The 17,937-nt window shown below is 38.2% G+C and overlaps 1 protein-coding gene across 7 annotated transcripts in view; it reads left to right on the forward strand.

The window, feature by feature from the left end:
• Rbms3 (RNA binding motif single stranded interacting protein 3) overlaps positions 1-17,937 on the forward strand; it is a 760,386-nt gene that overhangs the window by 607,338 nt on the left and 135,111 nt on the right. For all 7 annotated transcript variants that reach the window (XM_048348593.1, XM_048348596.1, XM_048348594.1 and 4 more), the window contains one exon: positions 204-310. In XM_048348593.1, the coding sequence (XP_048204550.1) occupies positions 204-310 (107 nt within the window). The remainder of the gene's footprint in view (positions 1-203; positions 311-17,937) is intronic.

The raw sequence follows: 17,937 nt of genomic DNA on the forward strand, positions 1-17,937 counted from the left end.
TATTTATTATACTCTTTTATGGTCTGCCAGTACTTTTTTGAAGCCCAGTTCTAACAGCAGCCAACGAAGTTGAGATTTAAAAGGGGCCAAATAACTCTTCAGACTGAGATGTTACTTCAAAAGATATTCCTTACAAAGAATTACTGTGTGTCAAATAATCTAAGGAGGGTTTGCTGATGTGGAATTGGTTCTTATCTTCCCAGCCCCCAGTGAGCCTTTACTGTGCAAATTCGCTGATGGAGGACAAAAGAAACGACAGAATCAAAGTAAATACACCCAGAATGGAAGGCCATGGCCCAGAGAAGGGGAGGTGAGTTCTAACAGACATTTTGCTCAAAATTTTGGCAGCAGACTTCTCTCAAAGGCTTGCTAGAGCAGACATTTGGAGCCTGGATAAACACAAGTCTTCTGGAAAACAAAATTAAAAAAGAATATGAATCAAATAAGCAAGCTCAAATGAAATTCTGTAAGGAGGAATATAGGACTTAACAATTCAACCTCAGTTTTCTGTTTTTAATCAAACTTGCACCCAAAAGGAACTCATAGAAAGGTTGACCAAATAAAAGAGATCTGTCACTATGCAATAATATGTATAAAATAAGGTCATAACACATATAAGAACACACTTCTAATGAAATCGATATTGAGAGTTGAATGTTACTCATATTATATACATTTATTAATATGCCCATGCTTTTATTCATGTGTTGGTATTTGTTTTATATATATATATATATGGATTGACATATATGTATATAAATTTAAAATATGACAAGTCTGTTAGTCAAAAGGAGGGAGAAATGATAATACCAGGGTTCTGAATGTCACTGAATTAAAGGAGAAGCATTAAGTTTTCTAAGACAAACTGACAGAACTGATTGCTTATGGGTTTAATGATACTTACAAATTGATTCATTTTGGTTACTTCTTTTTTGTAAAATGAAAACTGGTATCTGGGCATCCATGAGTTTGTTCTTTCTTTGTGAAGCAGGATATAGGTGTTTGAATGACAAGAACAAGTGCTATTCTGTATCAAAGCCATAATTTCAAGAGACAAGCTTTATTTAGTATTTCTAGTCAAACCCACTTCACCCAATTACCGTGTGAGAAGTGCTGTTCCCAAGGCTGTACTTCATACTTCCACTCTGAGAACAGTTGTAAGACGGCAAGGAGGCTGGCATTTTTCTTAGCCTAGTTCATTTTCTGATTGTCATCTGCTTTGAGTGTTTCCACATGGGTCTCTAAACTCCTCTTAAAGTGCCAGTTACATTCAAGCACTATATAATCCATAACTCATTACTTGAAGGCAGAAAAAGCAGGAATCTCAAAGAGCATCAGAAGCTAATAGAAAAAGATGAGTTTTCACATTCTCCACTGTGTGCTTCGACAAAGAGGTTGAGGGTGGGGAAAGGTGCCTGTATCTTCAAGCATGGAGTTCAGTGCACCAGCAGGCACTGTCACTGTCTCACTTGTCATATCTGTAATACAAAACATCCCCAATTGAGAAGGACTTGTTTGACTTCCACATTTGTTTGGATAAGATGCCTGCTGGCTAGAGATATCTTTGGGTCAGATACCAGTACCTCAAGCCATAAGACTCCATTAGGGCACTTAACTCTAGAGATGATACTTCTGCTCCTGTCTCCCCAGGACCTTGTGGTATTCCTTTTACATCTTAGATGGCAGTTGTAGTAAAAACTTTACAGCTGCCAGTGGTTCTATATACAGAAGTGGAGGTTCAGGCAGAGTACATGAACATACCTGTGTACTACTACATGCCAGCATCATGGCGTCAAGCTGTAATGTAGGCAAGTTTATAATTTAGATGTTGATCTTAAAGGTGTACTCCTAAATTTTCTATTTAGGGTCTTGTTTTTTAATTGGTTTAAAATTTTACCTTTAAGTAGTTGTACCAAAGAGGTGGTTTTGTTTGTTTGTTTGTTTTGCCAGTCCTGGGGCTTGAACTCAGGGCCCAAGCACTGTCCCTGGCTTCTTTTTGTTCAAGGCTAGCACTCTACCACTCGAGTTACAGCACCACTTCTGGTTTTTTCTTTGTATGTGGTGCTGAGGAATTGAACCCAGTGCTTCTAATATATGAGGCAGGCATTCTACCACTAGACCATATTCCTAGCCCTCCCCAAAGGGTTTTAATTCAGTGTATCAGTTTATGAATAGACTGAATCTTCACTAGTCTTTCCTTTCTCCCCTTGACTTTCCCCACTCCTGACAACCCCATTTCAGTTTCCCAGTCTTTATTTTGTTAAACTGTAAGTTAGTTGTTCAAATGAATTTCACCATTAGAATTCTCCCTGCATATACCAGATTTTATTCTGTTTGAGTATACATGCATATATATATACACACATATATGTAGACACAATTTTATGTACTTATAATTTCACTATTAAAGGATATGAAATTTCCTATTACAATGTGGGGCTACAGTAATTTATTAATAACAAATGAAAATATATTCCAAGTGAGCACACTTAGACAAAGATCAGGAAAATAAATAGCATGCACTAGAAATGTGATTATCAGACACATTGATTTGAGGATCTGCATGTTAATTCATACACTTTTATTATGAATTTATAAGTACACAAACCAAAAATATTGGTCCACATTACCCATAATTATATTAATTTTATTTCTACACGCCCTTGAATTATACTTACTAAAATATGTTAGCATGTCTAATAAAGTATTATGTAATACAAATAATCCTATAAGTAATAGTCAGTTAACTTCCATATACTTGTAAATTCTAGTTACTTATTGCATTTGGTTCTAAGATATGTGCTTATTGCTTTTTCATACTTTAATGATTAAGAAATTGGTTTATCTCCAAAAAAGAACATTGGAACATTTCCTCCTCCCTTGTAAAGTGTTCCCAACTACCTTAGGAAGTTAGACTTTTACACTGCTTTGTTCCCTAGCATGTCCTTATTCCTTTCATTGTGGTTTTTACCTCTCATATTGCAATAAATCTCCTTAGAGGTCTGTCTCCTGTCCAAAAAAAATAAATTGGTTTATCTCTCATAATCAATGTACCTTGCAAAAACTGTCTGCATTTCTTCTGTACATCACCAGGGGTATTTCTTTTTTTAATTATTATTTTTTTATTGTCAAGGTGATGCACAGAGGGATTACAGTTATATAAGGTAGTGAATACATTTCTTGTTTCAAGCATGTTACCTTCTCCCTCATTTTCTCCCCCCCTTTTCCAACTCCCCCACCCAAGTTGTACAGTTAATTTTCAATGTGTTGTCTTGTGAGTATTGCTGTTGCATTGGTTCACCCTTTATCCTTTGTCTCACCATTTTGATACTTCTTAAGGTAATATTTGGTTGAAGTATCTGACTACACTGATCTCGTAAGTTAAAGTACTAATCCCGGTGAGGACTGTATATCTGGTTTTTCCAGAAGCAACTTTCCTTTCTCCAATTATCAGAACTGAGATACACAACTTCCCTTAAGTCTGTTTGTGATAAATGGATTTGTCCTCATGTCCTATCAGAGTGAATCTGGTCCCCCAGTGTTGTAAAGATACTCTCTTGGGTCTTTTGTTTGCTTATCTGTTGTTTTTCATATATGAGAAAATGATATTCCCTTCAGTCATTGTTCTCTCAAAATTGAAATAAGAATTGTAAAATAAAAGATAAAATTTGAGAGTAATATCCAAGGTACTATTTACTTTTTATTTCTTTTGAAAGTGAAGAAATACCTATAATGTGAAAAAAAGATTTCTAATAAATACATAGGACACAAAACCAGTACAGCTGAAAATATTTCAGAAGCACTCTAAACCAAAAGTTGACAGCATCACTAGATATTAGCTTATCAATTAAAACTGATTCTTTTGGGTATGTTTTTGGTTGTTTTTTTTTTTTTTTTTTTTTTTTTTTTTTTTTTTTTTTTTTGCCAGTCCTGGGGCTTGGACTCAGGGCCTGAGCACTGTCCCTGGCTTCTTTTTGCTCAAGGCTAGCACTCTGCCACTTGAGCCACAGCACCACTTCTGGCCATTTTCTGTATATGTGGTGCTGGGGAATCGAACCCAGGGCCTCATGTATATGAGGCAGGCACTCTTGCCACTAGGCCATATCCCCAGCCCATTGGGTATGTTTTTATAGTTCTAGTGAAATCCATTTTTTATTTAGAAAAGCTAATACCAAAAATCTTTGCATACATAAATTGATGTAAATTAGCAAGATTGCAAACTATAAATGTGTACAAGTGACTGCATTTTTGCATAGGGAAAGGTATTTTATTAAACTATTTATAAATAGTTTAAAGTTATTGACAAATCTTTGAATAGTCAGCTAGAACTCTGGGAAGAGACTAGAGCAACAAAGTCCTTCATCTTCTCTGGTTTTCTGCAGCCTCAAATTCTTTGCTCTGTAAATTTCTTTATAGTCAAAATAGTCTAGGAGCAAATTTTTTATGTAGTAAAAATAAAGCAATTTGGGAAAACAAAAATGTATTGTTTGAAAAGAAATGTTTTGTAGAGCAAAAGTTATATATAATTATAATCATTAATTATATAATATATAATAGTTATAAATTAATTATAATTATATATATTTTAAGTAAACTATTATACTTCTGCAAATCACTGTAATGTCTAGCTCAGTACAGGATGAGCAGATTGGCATCTCTGCTTCTGCATTTGACTGCTGAATCTATGCTGTGTTGTGAAACAGATGAACAAAATCAAACTCCATGTGATACATCAGTGGAAAAAGGGGATTTCAAAAGGAGTCCTGGGAACACTTAAGTTTCCCTAGTCTGCACTTTGAGAATCACTGTCCCAGGAAAGCATATGGCAATGACAAAACCAATATCAAATGTCCATAGTCCCAAACATTCAAGAAGCTTGTCAAAAGTTAAAATCTGTCTGTGTTATGTGGTGAATACGAATTCTTCCAACCCTACCTCTCGTGAGCCAGAGGGAATGGGATGCTGGCCGGGGCATTGTGAGGATCCCAGGACCCTTCTCCAGCATTCATTTTCTGACTGGCAACAGTAATGCCATACTGGTAGTGAAATATTTTCACTAGTTCAAAAGTAATTTTATTTCATTCTTGCTAGGAAGCTTATGATCACTCGATGCCATTGAATTGGCTTGGTACTTAATTGTGAGACACAGTCTCAGTTCTCACTTTAGGCAAATTACTGTTTAACTTGACCTTGATTAGCTCACCCAGATGGTATGGAGTGAACCAAAACAAAGGCTCAGGAACTTCTACTTTCTACCCACCCACCCCCACACCAAGAATACACTTCTAGTGACTACCAAAAGGTCATCAAACTGGGCTCTAACTCAACAATAAAAACAGCAAATAATTATAAGAATTTACCAGATGACTAGACCAAAATGTGATTGATGACAATCCAGTCCTTCAGTAAAAATAACTGTAAATAAAAATCCACATTTACTATGTATTAACCACTCTCACTGATCATGGCAAGCAAATACACACTGTAACTTGTATGTATATTTTTATAAATTGTTCTTGACTATATTATCAAGTTGATTGAATCAGTTTTTTTTAAGTTGGTAAGTTTCCATTAGCGTGATGAGAATTACATGAATCTTGAAATTCATTTTGTTGTGACTGGTCTTTGGATGTCTCTAGGAATTTTTAAGTGTAAGTAATTGCTAAATATCAAAAGAAAAGAGTATGAAGAGGCCAGTCCCAGGGGACATCAGCAATAATTCCATCTACTTAGGTGCCACAAAGTGCAAAGACCAAAGATTAAGTGTATCATACAGACAAAAATTTAGTAAGACCCTATTCCAATAGAGAAGATGGGCATAGTCTTGTATAAGTGGCATTGCTAATCTCAGTTTTGTAAAAGGCATAGGATCAGGGTCTGAGGCTAGTCTTGATCAAAAAACAAAAACAAAGAAAATCTAAGACATATTTGAAAAAATAAAGGAAAAAAATGAAGTAGTCATTTTTATCAATCAACTGCCACCATCCCCTCCAAAAACTATCTCACAATAAATATCATTGACAACTGTTGATAACATTGATAACATACTTCACAGAAATGTTTTGCCACAGAAAAAAGAGCTAATTGTACTGAGATGTCTAGTGAAAAGTCCATGATTTTATTTTAAAAAATAATAAAATATTTGCTTTTATCTTACTAACAGTTCTCTGCTAGAATCAATTTAAAAACAATGAACTATAATCAACATTTTCTATTTGGTGTTCTGGTAATGTTTTGCCTTACTATGGATATATTTAGAAAGATTATCTTCAGCATTTTGATTCAAAAAATAAACTATTGAGACAAAAGTAATACTGTTATCAACACTCAGACCCCTGGGAATGGTTTACACATTTTATTGAACAGAAAATGGAAAACAAGTTTTTCTTAGGATTCAATCTACTACTACTAAATTTTGAAATTTCTTTACAATTCCGTGGTAAAGAACCACATTTCAGATAAAGGATGATGATACAGCATTTCTTAAAGATATTTTATTTAAAATATGTAAAGAATTTGTCTACATCCTTATCCATAAGGAAAATGCAAATCAAAACTACACTCAGAATCCATCTCCAAGATAACAAATAGCAAAGGCTGGCAAGGGAAAAGGGAAAAGAAACCCTTATATATTGCTGGAGAAATGTAAATAAGTATAACCACAATGGAAGTTCATAAGCAAGTTTCTGAAAAAAAAAAAAGCTAAAAGTAAATCAACTTTATAATCCCATCATAGCATTCTTTGGCATATAGCCAGAGGAATATGAACTACTGTAAAAGAGAGTTACTTGCCTACCATATTTATTGCAACACAATACCCAAACCATGGAATGAGCCTAACCAAGGAAAGAATCAAGAATCTATACCATTTATACATTGTGGAATGTTTCTCACCACAAAATAATTAATTTATGCTATTTGCAAGAATATGGATGGAACTAGAGCTCACTCATCATATTCAGATAAACCGAACTAAAAATATCAAATCACATGTATTTTCAATCATATGGAAAATCTAAACAAGGATGATAACAACCTTAAGACATGATTGTAAGAGGTGGCCTAGGATAGGATCTGAGGAAGAGAATGGATGAAGAGGATCAAAGTAATCGTGTGTGTGTGTGTGTGTGTGTGTGTGTGTGTGTGTGTGTGAGAGAGAGAGAGAGAGAGAGAAGTAATTAAAAAATATCAGACAGAAAAAATGGGAGAGGAGACATGAGGTTACTAGAATATACTAGGGACTGCACTTGTTCAAACAGCACTAGAGGGCTGGGGATATGGCCTAGTGGCAAGAGAGCTTGCCTCGTACACATGAGGCCCTGGGTTCGATTCCCCAGCACCACATATACAGAAAACGGCCAGAAGTGGCGCTGTGGCTCAAGTGGCAGAGTGCTAGCCTTGAGCAAAAGGAAGCCAGGGACAGTGCTCAGGCCCTGAGTCCAAGGCCCAGGACTGGCCAAAAAAAAAGAGCACTAGACATGTTTATGGCACGATCACAATGAAACCTTCTTATAATTGTTAGTGTGTGCTAAAATAATTGTTTTTCTTTAAAATAAACTCTATTAAGTGCATTTTTTAATCTCCCTGTGGTACAGACTTCTGAGTTTAGGAAGTCTGTGTCATGCATTACATAATACAGTGCTACCATTCATAAGTACAGTGCTATGGTGCTGCCTGAATATGTCATTTTGGAACCTTTAAAGGATGTGAAATATTGACATGGTGTACTTTCGTATTTCTAAATTAGTAGGCTACATTAATGCATCCACAAAATCCACTCTTAATGAACTAGAAGTTCAGTTGTTAGTTATGTCACAGTCAGAACTCGGTGATTTGTTAGGCTTTCCAACCCAGGTTTATTCCTAGACCTGAAACCAACTTGTTTACAATGTGGTTTAAACCTTCCCACTTCTGTAAGGTTTATCACTTGTTTATTAATATTAATAAAATTTCTCATAAACATGGTTTTTCATTACCATTAGCACATGAAAGTCTACAAAGGTAGTGTGGAAAATGGGAGTTCCCACATTCCGGAGTGCACAGCCCTGTTCAGGCAAAGTGGATACCTGGATTCCAATCTCTTTGCCTCATCCCTAAGGGACTCAGATATTGGAAATAATATCTCATTCTGACTAAATCATGACAAAGACAAGATGTCCAATATTGCTAATAAAATCATTGTAATCATATTCTGATGTTAAGTGAATGAAAATGTTCTGAGTGATACTTTCTGGGTTTGTTGGGTTGTGTTTACTTTTGAATAAAGGTGAATACACAGATGTGACATTGCAATTATTCACTTCAACTCTAATAGCTATCATCATCACAAAGGCCTTTGTTCCCTCATGGACTACAACTTCATGTGGTATACTACAGGGACAGTGAAGCTAAGGAATAGCTCCTACCCACTCTGTGTTAGATACACACATTCTGATGGAAAACCCTCTAATCTTGACTTTCCTATTAGGAAATAGCTAATTATAAGACTACTTTGGGCAAAAATGTTCTTCCTAAGAGAAGTCTGTTTGAAAAAGATATCTGCAAAAGGTAATGTTGAAAAGAGAAGCAACTGAAATTAAAGCAACCATTTTGTCAATAATTTCTTACTGACTCCTTTGGACACAAGGGACTGGACTGTGGGGCTGTGCTGTGAAAACAAGTCTCTCCTCCCTGGGATCCTAAAATGACAAAGACCTTCCCCTTCTGCGAGGTTTCAGATTAGAAGCAGAATTCAATATACCTTAATGTATAGAAATCAAATAATTAACTGGCTTCAGACAACAGTGATATAAAACCAAGGCCATGATAAAAAGAATAACAGCAGCCACAGGACATGCTTCACATTTAGCTTGTTCTAAAACATTGACTTGGTCATTATTTAAAACAGTGGGTGACTGAGACATAAACTTTCATTTACAAACCAGAAATGTTACCCACAATGTAAAATTTGCTTTACCATGCCCCTTTTTCAGTGAATTCCCCCTTGTGCCCCGGATGCTGAGGATGATGTTCACAGACGCAACTTAGTCATTAAATATTCACAGCCAAAGCTCAAGTCCATTTCTGATGTGCATATTGAGAATCATAGCCTTTCTGGATTTCAAGAGCATCGTTCACCCTCTGTGATGGACTTGATACTGTGCCCTTTTAATGATTTTCCAGGGACTTCTAGGTTAAAGGCATGTGCTCCAGAATTTAATCACATATTCCAGAACTTCCAAGCTAATGGGCAATGCTGGGCTAATTTTCTAAGTCCACCAGTTCACTTACCATTCCAGCAGTATGAATACCAATAAGACTATATATTTACAAATAGTTGATTGAATGATGGACAGATGTGTTGAGCACAGTTCTTGGCCTGCTGCATTTGATTATGTTTCATGTCACTGTAATAATCACTGTAATAGCATCAACAGGTACTGTGAATATAATTCACACTATTGTACTGTCATCAGCAGGACTTGGGGTCTTTTTGACTTGAAAACCAGCTTTGCTCTATTTCTATGAGTAGAGTGCTTATATTCTTAGTTCTTTTTTTTTGTTTGTTTTGGACAGTCCTGGGGCTTGAACTCAGGGCCTGAGCACTGTCCCTGGGTTCTTTTTGCTCAAGCCTAACACTCTACCTCTTGAACCACAGCACCACTTCTAGCTTTTTCTTTATGTTTGGTGCTGAGGAATGGAACTCAGGGCTTCATGTATGCAAGGCAAGCACTCTACTAGTAGGTCATATTCCCACCCCTTATATTCATTGTTCTTTAGTCTTTTGTGATGGCAATTTATTTTTAAATAAGAATTACTTTTTATGATACAACATTTCTTTGAAAGATTTCTTTCAGTCTCATCATTTAGTTGAGTTTTACTTATGTTACACAGCACATTAAAAATCTAGCACATCCATATCACATTAATGTTTTTAGATGATTGTGTTCAAAGTCAAAAAACTTAGCATTGTAATTATCAGTGCTTCCAAAATTTCGATCCAGTTTTCTATTGAAGGTCATGAAATCAAATAAAAGCCAGAAGCTGGCAGTAAAGTCAAGGACTTCAGAAAAGTCTTGAATGGAAAAGTTGAAATGAAAATTAAGGAAACTAAAAGAAAATATGAGCTATTGCTAGAAATGTATAAAAAGATAAGGTTATTGAGAAATGATGAATTTAGTATGTTTAAAGAGAAGGAAGTTGAACTGTTAAACTTATTCTGGCAAAAATATCCAAAAATGGGTCTGGGAATGTAGCTTAGCACTAGAATGCTTGCCTAGCATGAATGAAGCCCTGGGTTTGATTCCTCAGCACCACATACACAGAAAAAGCCAGAAGTGGTGCTATGGCTCAAGTGGTAGAGTACTAGCCTTCCAGAAAAGAAGCTCAGGGACAGTGCCTGGGGCCTGAGTTCAAGCCCCATGATTGGCAAAAAATGAATAAATAAATAAAAACATTAAAAAATACAGGAATTTTCTCACATGTACTTTGGGTTCCCCTTATTGGTGTATGCATTGGTAGAGTAGTTGTACTTGCATAATTACTATTACCTGAAGACTTGTATTAAAACAAATTAGCAGTTTCCATAGATGTTACAATGCCATTAAACATTGAATCCAATTACTGTGTAAATATCATTAAACATTCAATACAATGCAAACATTCTTGTGAATTTCATCCATGGGGGAAATACATGGAAATATTTCCACTATCATTTATAATATTCCTGTTTACTGCCTAGCTGCATATGAGGAAATATTTAGGAACATTGAGCTTTCAGCAATAACGAATTAAATGTTTCAGAAATAGTGGTACTGTCCACATGAGCCACTAGAAACAAAAATATTTTTAAAATTTTTATTGTAAAGGTGATGTACAGAGGGTGAAAGTGGGGGGCTGGGAATATGGCCTAATGGTAAAGTGCTCGCCCCTTATACATGAAGCCTTGGGTTCAATTCCTCTGCACCACATATATAGAAAAAGCCAGAAGTGGCGCTGTGGCTCAAGTGGTAGAGTGCTAACCTTGAGTGAAAAGAAGCCAGGGACAGTGGTCAGGCCCTGAGCCTGAGGCCCAAGACTGGTAAAATAAAAAAGAAAAGAAAAGAAACAGAAGGGTGACAGTTACATGATTCAGGTAATGAGTACATTTCTTTTGAACAGTGTCACCCCCCTCTCATTCTCTCTCAGTTTTTCCCTCCTGACTCCTCTTCTCCCAAACTTGTATAATTCATTTCTAATATAGTGTCTAGTGGGTTTCATTGCTTAATTGGTTCATCCTTTGTTCCATCATTTCTGTGCTTCACCTTCCCCTCCCCAAATAAGATGAACTTCTATTCAAGACAAGAGATACAAAAGGAACAGTGACAAAAGGGGATAAACTAAAGAAAAATAGGAAAGAAGAAAAGAAAATAACAACAAAAAAGAACCACAAACAGTTAAAAAAAAACACAAAAAACTCTTCTATTTCTTGGAGTTCATTTCATTAAGCATTATTTTATATGATCTTAAGCATATAGTTATTGAGACCTTGCAATCTTCTCCTAAGAATAACCTCCTCTGTTCCCACTGTATGAGTGTTTAGACACTTCGAGGAGAAATGGAGTCAGAGGTTCCATTATATAACACATCGAGAATCGAATGGCAACATCTGGGATCAAAGTATATTAGGCCATTTTCCATGGTGATGGGAACATTTCATATAGTTCAGTTCAGCACTGTTTCCCATCTGTGTCACAGCATCTGTCAACCAGTTGCTCAATTTTTATTGTATGTATGTGTGTGTTTGTGTGTACGTGTGTGTGCCAGTACTTGAACTGGCTTGAACTCAGGGCTTCAAGCTCTTGCTTGGCTTTTTCCCTCAAGGCTGGGGCTATACTACTTAAGCCACCCCTCAACTTCTGGGTTTTGCTAGTTAATTAGAGATAAGATTTGCATGGACTTGTATGCTTACAATGGGTTTGTAGCATAATCAAGTCAGCTATGATTACAAGCATGTAACAGCAGTGCCCTGCCTTTCTTTTTTTTTTTTTTTTAACAAAACAAATCTGATTTATCACCATTGCAAGTACTAAAAATAGCTTTTTAACCTTGAACTAAAGGAGTCTTGAATATGTAATCTGGGAAAGAACTATTGGCCAATATAATAAATACTATGCTTATAGATCAGATTAGCCAGCCCCACCAGATGTGGTTTTCTTTTCTCATATGCTTTATCTGCCATGTAGAGATGAGGCTCATGGTAAACAACCCTTCTAATCTTGAAATCCTTTTCTTGGCTCAATAACTCGAATATTCAAAAGTTCAGCTTGCAAACTTACTTTGTTAAAAAATTCTATTTTAAAGATGCTAGCACCAATGTTTATTAGTGTGTGATCACTAAGGATAAATAGTTTGTCTGGTGAGTCCCTGCCATTGTGACCTTTTAAGTGGAATATATTTTAAGTTGTGATGAGTCCACCCTTAGCCAGACTATGTTGTAAGGGAAAAGAGAAAAGGGAAAAGGGGTAACATACTTCTTGGAGAAGTGACAGAAATATGGAGGTTAGAAATATATGTGGAGGTAGAAATATGTGTGCCCTGCCTGGGCACATGTAGGGGTGGTAAGTGTAGTTGGCACAGGGTAACGCAGCAAAAATGCCTGGGCCTTGCCACCACATCCCCAGTCTGATCATCTGTAGCCTAGGCTGGCCTCAAGCTTATTATGTAGTTCAGGCTTGTTTTAAACCCATGATTGATTGTCCTGTGGGGATTATATGTGTGTGCCACCACAACCATCACAGATTTTTCACTGGAAGGAAAATGTGGCCTCACTGAATTAACTCATCATCCAATCACTGGAGAACAATCTCCCCAGTGCTGAAGTAGATGTTCAAGGGCTCTGCAATGTAGAGGGCTGCCCAGAACATGGATCTGAGTGGCATTTGGATGTTCCTGGTTAGTTCCACTGCTTGGCTAACAGATTGGTTTCCAGTCACCTGCCAGTTATCATTCATCTTTCTGTGCTGGTATAGATTTCACATACTCCTGGATAGCAGCTGCATGAAATTCTCAGACTCTCTACTTTATTCTGGAGTAACATTCCTCCTATGACTGTGTTTCTGAATGCTCTGAGATCACCAGCCACAGTGTGTGGACCATGTGCTTCACTATGGATGCCCTAGGTGTGCAGCATGGCCCATGTTCGTGGAGAGGGGCCCTGGACCCATGATGTATGTCCCTGAACTTTCCGGTCCCAGAGTGACTGGAAGAGCAGGTTATCAAGGCCATTATGAACCTCAGTGGCTCCCTGCAAATGTCAGCAAATACAGTCAGAACAATAGAGCTACTTCTGCATGAAGTGAAACTTGGATGATCACAGTTATGTGATTCAGACCAGAAAGGTGACTGGTAAAACTGTGCACCCAGCAAGAGCAGGTCCTATCTTCCTTCAACTAAATTGGACAGAATTGTATTGGGAAGGGCTGCAGGAACAGCTCTCATCAGGAACATTCTGGATCACAAGATTCTTGCCAAGCCCCCTATTCTTCATGTTTCTCTCTAACCAATGAGATACAAGAATTGGGGCCACACCCACATTCCATGAGTAGGTCTGGTATTCCTTCTGTTGGCTTAGACCACTAACAGCAGTTAAGGGAGTTAAAAGAGCTGAGTGGTGATGAGAGAATCAAGGTGATTTTGGAGGTACAGTAGAAAGTAGATAAAGCCAGTGGTGACTGAGAGAAGAGAGGTAATTTCAGAGAGCCTGGGAATGTGCCCACTCACCTTCCCTATCCCAGTGCTGGGATGTGTGACCAAACAAGGAAAAAAAAAATGACTGCAGGAAGGAAAGTACTGCAAGAATACCAGCAGAGGAATTGACCTGATGGACCTGCAAAATCCAGAAAAAATTGAAAAGGGAAGTAACCCCAAGACAAACACCATGGGGACTGTAATTTAACTGAGAGAGAGAGAGACCAAAGACTCTGCAGACCCTGAGTGTCTCCCATCTTTGAGCACAGTCAGAGCTGCCAGAGTCAACAGTGCCACAGGTCCCAACAGCACCAGGAAAGGTGCCCCAACACCTGGTGCTGGCTCTCAACTCCAGCAGAACACAAACCCAGCAGCTCTGCAGTGAACATGCAGGAAAATAATAAATACCTGAAAGAGCAACTGAGGAAAGAGAATGAGAAGATGGCCTTTGTGCAGGAAGCACTGAAAACAGAGTTGACGTTCCACAAGCAATCAATACAGATGTTGGTTTCAGAAAAAAAATTTTGTTTTGATTTACAATCTGCCCTGGCAAACAGCAGCAGGTGGCTAGTGAAAGACAACTAGAGCAGGAGGGTCTTACCAGGTACTTGCAGCCTTCACAGCAGCACATCACATAGCTAGAGATGACATTGTCTTCAGTCTCCATTTTGCAGAATGAGACAGATAAGAGCAAAACCTACAGCTCATTAAAGACTTCAATAACATGAAGCTACAGCTGCAAGTAAAGGCCAGAGGCTATGAAGACCTGGAGGAAGAGGACACCAAGCTTCAGGAAAGGCTGGAAATGCAGAAGGCTGACATGAAGATCACAATTCACAAGTTTCAACAGGCATGAGTGGAGAAGGCAGAATTGGAAAGAAAACTAGACAACATAAAAGGATTGGTGACAGAGTTAATTTAGAAGAGAAACACCTTTGCAGACAACCTGAGGATGGAGAGTTCCACATGGAAAGAGAAGGCCCAATAGGTCTTGGAGCAGGTGAGCTAACTGAGATGAGAAAGAGCAAGGAGTGAGACAGGTTTTGGATCTAAAGACCAACTTGGTAGATCTGAGAAAGCAGGTCTCCACAGGCTGAGTGGTAAGAAGGAGAAGCTCACCAACCTCCTGCACTCAGCACCAGGAGAAGCTGGGCCAGCTAGAAGAGAAGCTAGAAGAATAGAAAGAGATGGCTGTGCTATTCAAGAGCCAAGCAGCTCAGTATCTTCAATAACAACCTGCCGAGTACCTGGCCCAGCTGCAGCATCTCAGTGCTACCTGTGAATAACACGCAGTCTCCTATCAGCAGCTGACCTCAGAGAAGGAGACCCTGAAGCAGTACCTGCTGAGGCAGCCCCAGTGCTGGAGCAGATGAAGCAGCTGAAGCAAGAGGTGCAGAGCAAGTTAGGGGAACAGACAATACCACAAAAGTTACAGGATGCACTACAGAGAACTCAAAAAACTAACCCCCTCCAAACCCAGTAAACCAATTGTTAAATGGGCAAAGGAGCTAAAGAGAGACTTCACAGGAGAAAAGATTAAAAATAGCAAAGAAACATATGAGGAAATGTTCAACATCCCTGGCAGTAAAGGAAATGCAAATAACAACAACCCTGAGATACCTCCTCACTCCAGTTAGAATGGCCTATACTCTGAACTCAGGCAACAACAAATGCTGTAGGGGATGTGGGGAAAGAGGAACCCTTCTCCACTGTTGGTGGGAGTGCAAATTAGTACAACCACTTTGGAGAACAGTATGGAGGTTCCTCAAAAAGCTCAGCACAGACATACCCTATGACCCAGCCATACCACTCCTAGGCATCTATCCCGAACAACAGGTCTCAGGATATCAGAAAGACATCTGCACATCCATGTTTATCACTGCACAATTCACAATAGCCAAAATATGGAAACAATCCAGATGCCCCACCACAGAGGAATGGATCCAAAAAATGTGGTACCTATACACAATGGAATACTACATAGTGATTAGAAATGATAAAATATTGGTATTTGCAGGGAAATGGTCAGAACTTGAACAAATAATGTTGAGTGAGACAAGCCTAGAACAGAGAACAAAGGGACATGGTCTCCTTGATATATGACTGTTAGGGTGGGGATGGGGACAGTAGAGACCAGGTCTGCAAAACAAAAAACTTCTTTTCAAATGGTATTTCCACAGGTTTGGGTCAGCAACCTTACATTATGTATCTAAAACCAAACAACTACTAAACATATAAAGGTCTAGAATAGACCTATCAGTGGATCATAATAGCTCAACAGCTATGTACATATGATCATATAAGATGAGGATAAGCAAAAACAACTCCTAGAGAAGGATTCTATTGCTTGATCTATAGCCCATTTGCAAACAGGAAGCAGGACAGCCAGATCCCCAAGGAGAAGCTGAAAATCTATTTCAACTTGACGTGCCTGACAAGATAGACTATCAGAATCAGTGGGTGACTTCCAACATCCATGCAGCCAGCTGTCAGAGCACATGACAGCCATTGAAGAGTACACTCTTTTCTATAAAGAAAAGATGGAGCTCCTGGATGAGCTGTATCAGGAGAAAGATGAATGTCAGCCAGCTGTCCCAGGAAGAGAGAGAGAAGGAGCTGCTACTATGCCTTGCAGTTGAAGGCACCAAGTACCAGGACAAGATGCTAGCAGCCACACACCTGGTACTAAGGATACCTCAGACCTTTCTGGCCCACTGGAAATAGAAGTTATGGAGGAGCAGCAAGGTTTTGAAGAGGGAAAACTTAAAGACAAGGTGAGCCCTGTCCATGAAAAGGATGGGGTGCCTGGGTCCCTAGAGAACCCCACAAGACAGCAAATAGCACCTCTGCTTCCCCATATCAGCACCACCCAGAGTTTGCAGGCTTAGGTGAAGATCTGCCTCCCTTTATTCTCCAAGATGGATGCAAATTATAAGTTTGGGATAATTGATATCTAAAGATCTAGCAGTTACCACCTAGAGCAGTGAGCTCTTGTCTTCTTGCATGTACGATGGGACATGGCAGCTCAATGGCATTCTCTCAGGCCTTATTATAATGGGGGACGGGAAGAAGTAACTGCAGGCAAGAGACATCTAAGAGTCCATTGGTTGCCAGGAAAGGGACCCACGTGTTTATTATAAAGAGTACATTCTTTACAAAGGAAGATGGGGAGTGCTGGTATAGTTTTCTATTAGCATATTGTATTAGTGAGGCTATTGAAAAAATTACTTCCGTATTAACATACTCATTTTTACATATTCTTATGCTGATTTATGGAGTAATTTTCATAATTGTTTAATTTTAAGAAAAATTTCATATTATTTCCTCCAACTAGGAAATAATTATTTAACATTATATGTTGGTGCATTCATGCATTTTTAATATTCTGCACCAGCACTGAATTTTCTTGTTTTTATTTTAATATTCTACAATGTTAGTACACTTTGATAAAAGAAAAACCAATACAAACTGTGGAAAAAAAAGAGAAGGTTATTAACCCTGACAATTTGTTTTTTTTGTTTGTTTGTTTGTTTTTTGGCCAGTCCTGGGCCTTGGACTCAGGGCCTGAGCACTGTCCCTGGCTTCTTTTTGCTCAAGGTTAGCACTCTTCCACTGAGCCACAACGCCCCTTCTGGCCGTTTTCTATATATTTGGTGCTGGGGAATTGAACCCAGGGCTTCATGTATACAAGGCAAGCACTCTTGCCATTAGGCCATATTCCCAGCCCAACCCTGACAATTTGGAAGGAAGGAAATAATATTAGTAAAAATAGAGGTATCCAGTTATGGCAAAACATACACCAAAAAATGCAGGAATACAATGTAGAATAAAAATACACAACAAGGGCTGGGGATATGGCCTAGTGGCAAGAGTGCTTGTCTCATATACATGAGGCCCTGGGTTCAATTCCCCAGCACCACATATACAGAAAACGGCGCTGTGGCTCAAGTGGCAGAGTGCTAGCCTTGAACAAAAAGAAGCCAGGGACAGTGCTCAGGCCCTGAGTCCAAGCCCCAGGACTGGCCAAAAAAAAAAAAAAAAGAAAAAGAAAAAGAAAGAAAAAAAATACACAACTACATCTATAATGATAATGTCAAGCATCTCAATTTCACATACAAATTGTTCAAGTGATAAATGTGGCATATTATTCATTGAATCAAATAAAATATTAAAATTCACATAAAAATAATGTGGAGGTTAGCAAGGGCTTGAGGCTGGGAAGACAATAGC

The sequence above is a fragment of the Perognathus longimembris genome, chromosome 6 (genome assembly GCF_023159225.1).
Source record: "Perognathus longimembris pacificus isolate PPM17 chromosome 6, ASM2315922v1, whole genome shotgun sequence".
Classification (NCBI taxonomy): Eukaryota; Metazoa; Chordata; class Mammalia; order Rodentia; family Heteromyidae; genus Perognathus; species Perognathus longimembris.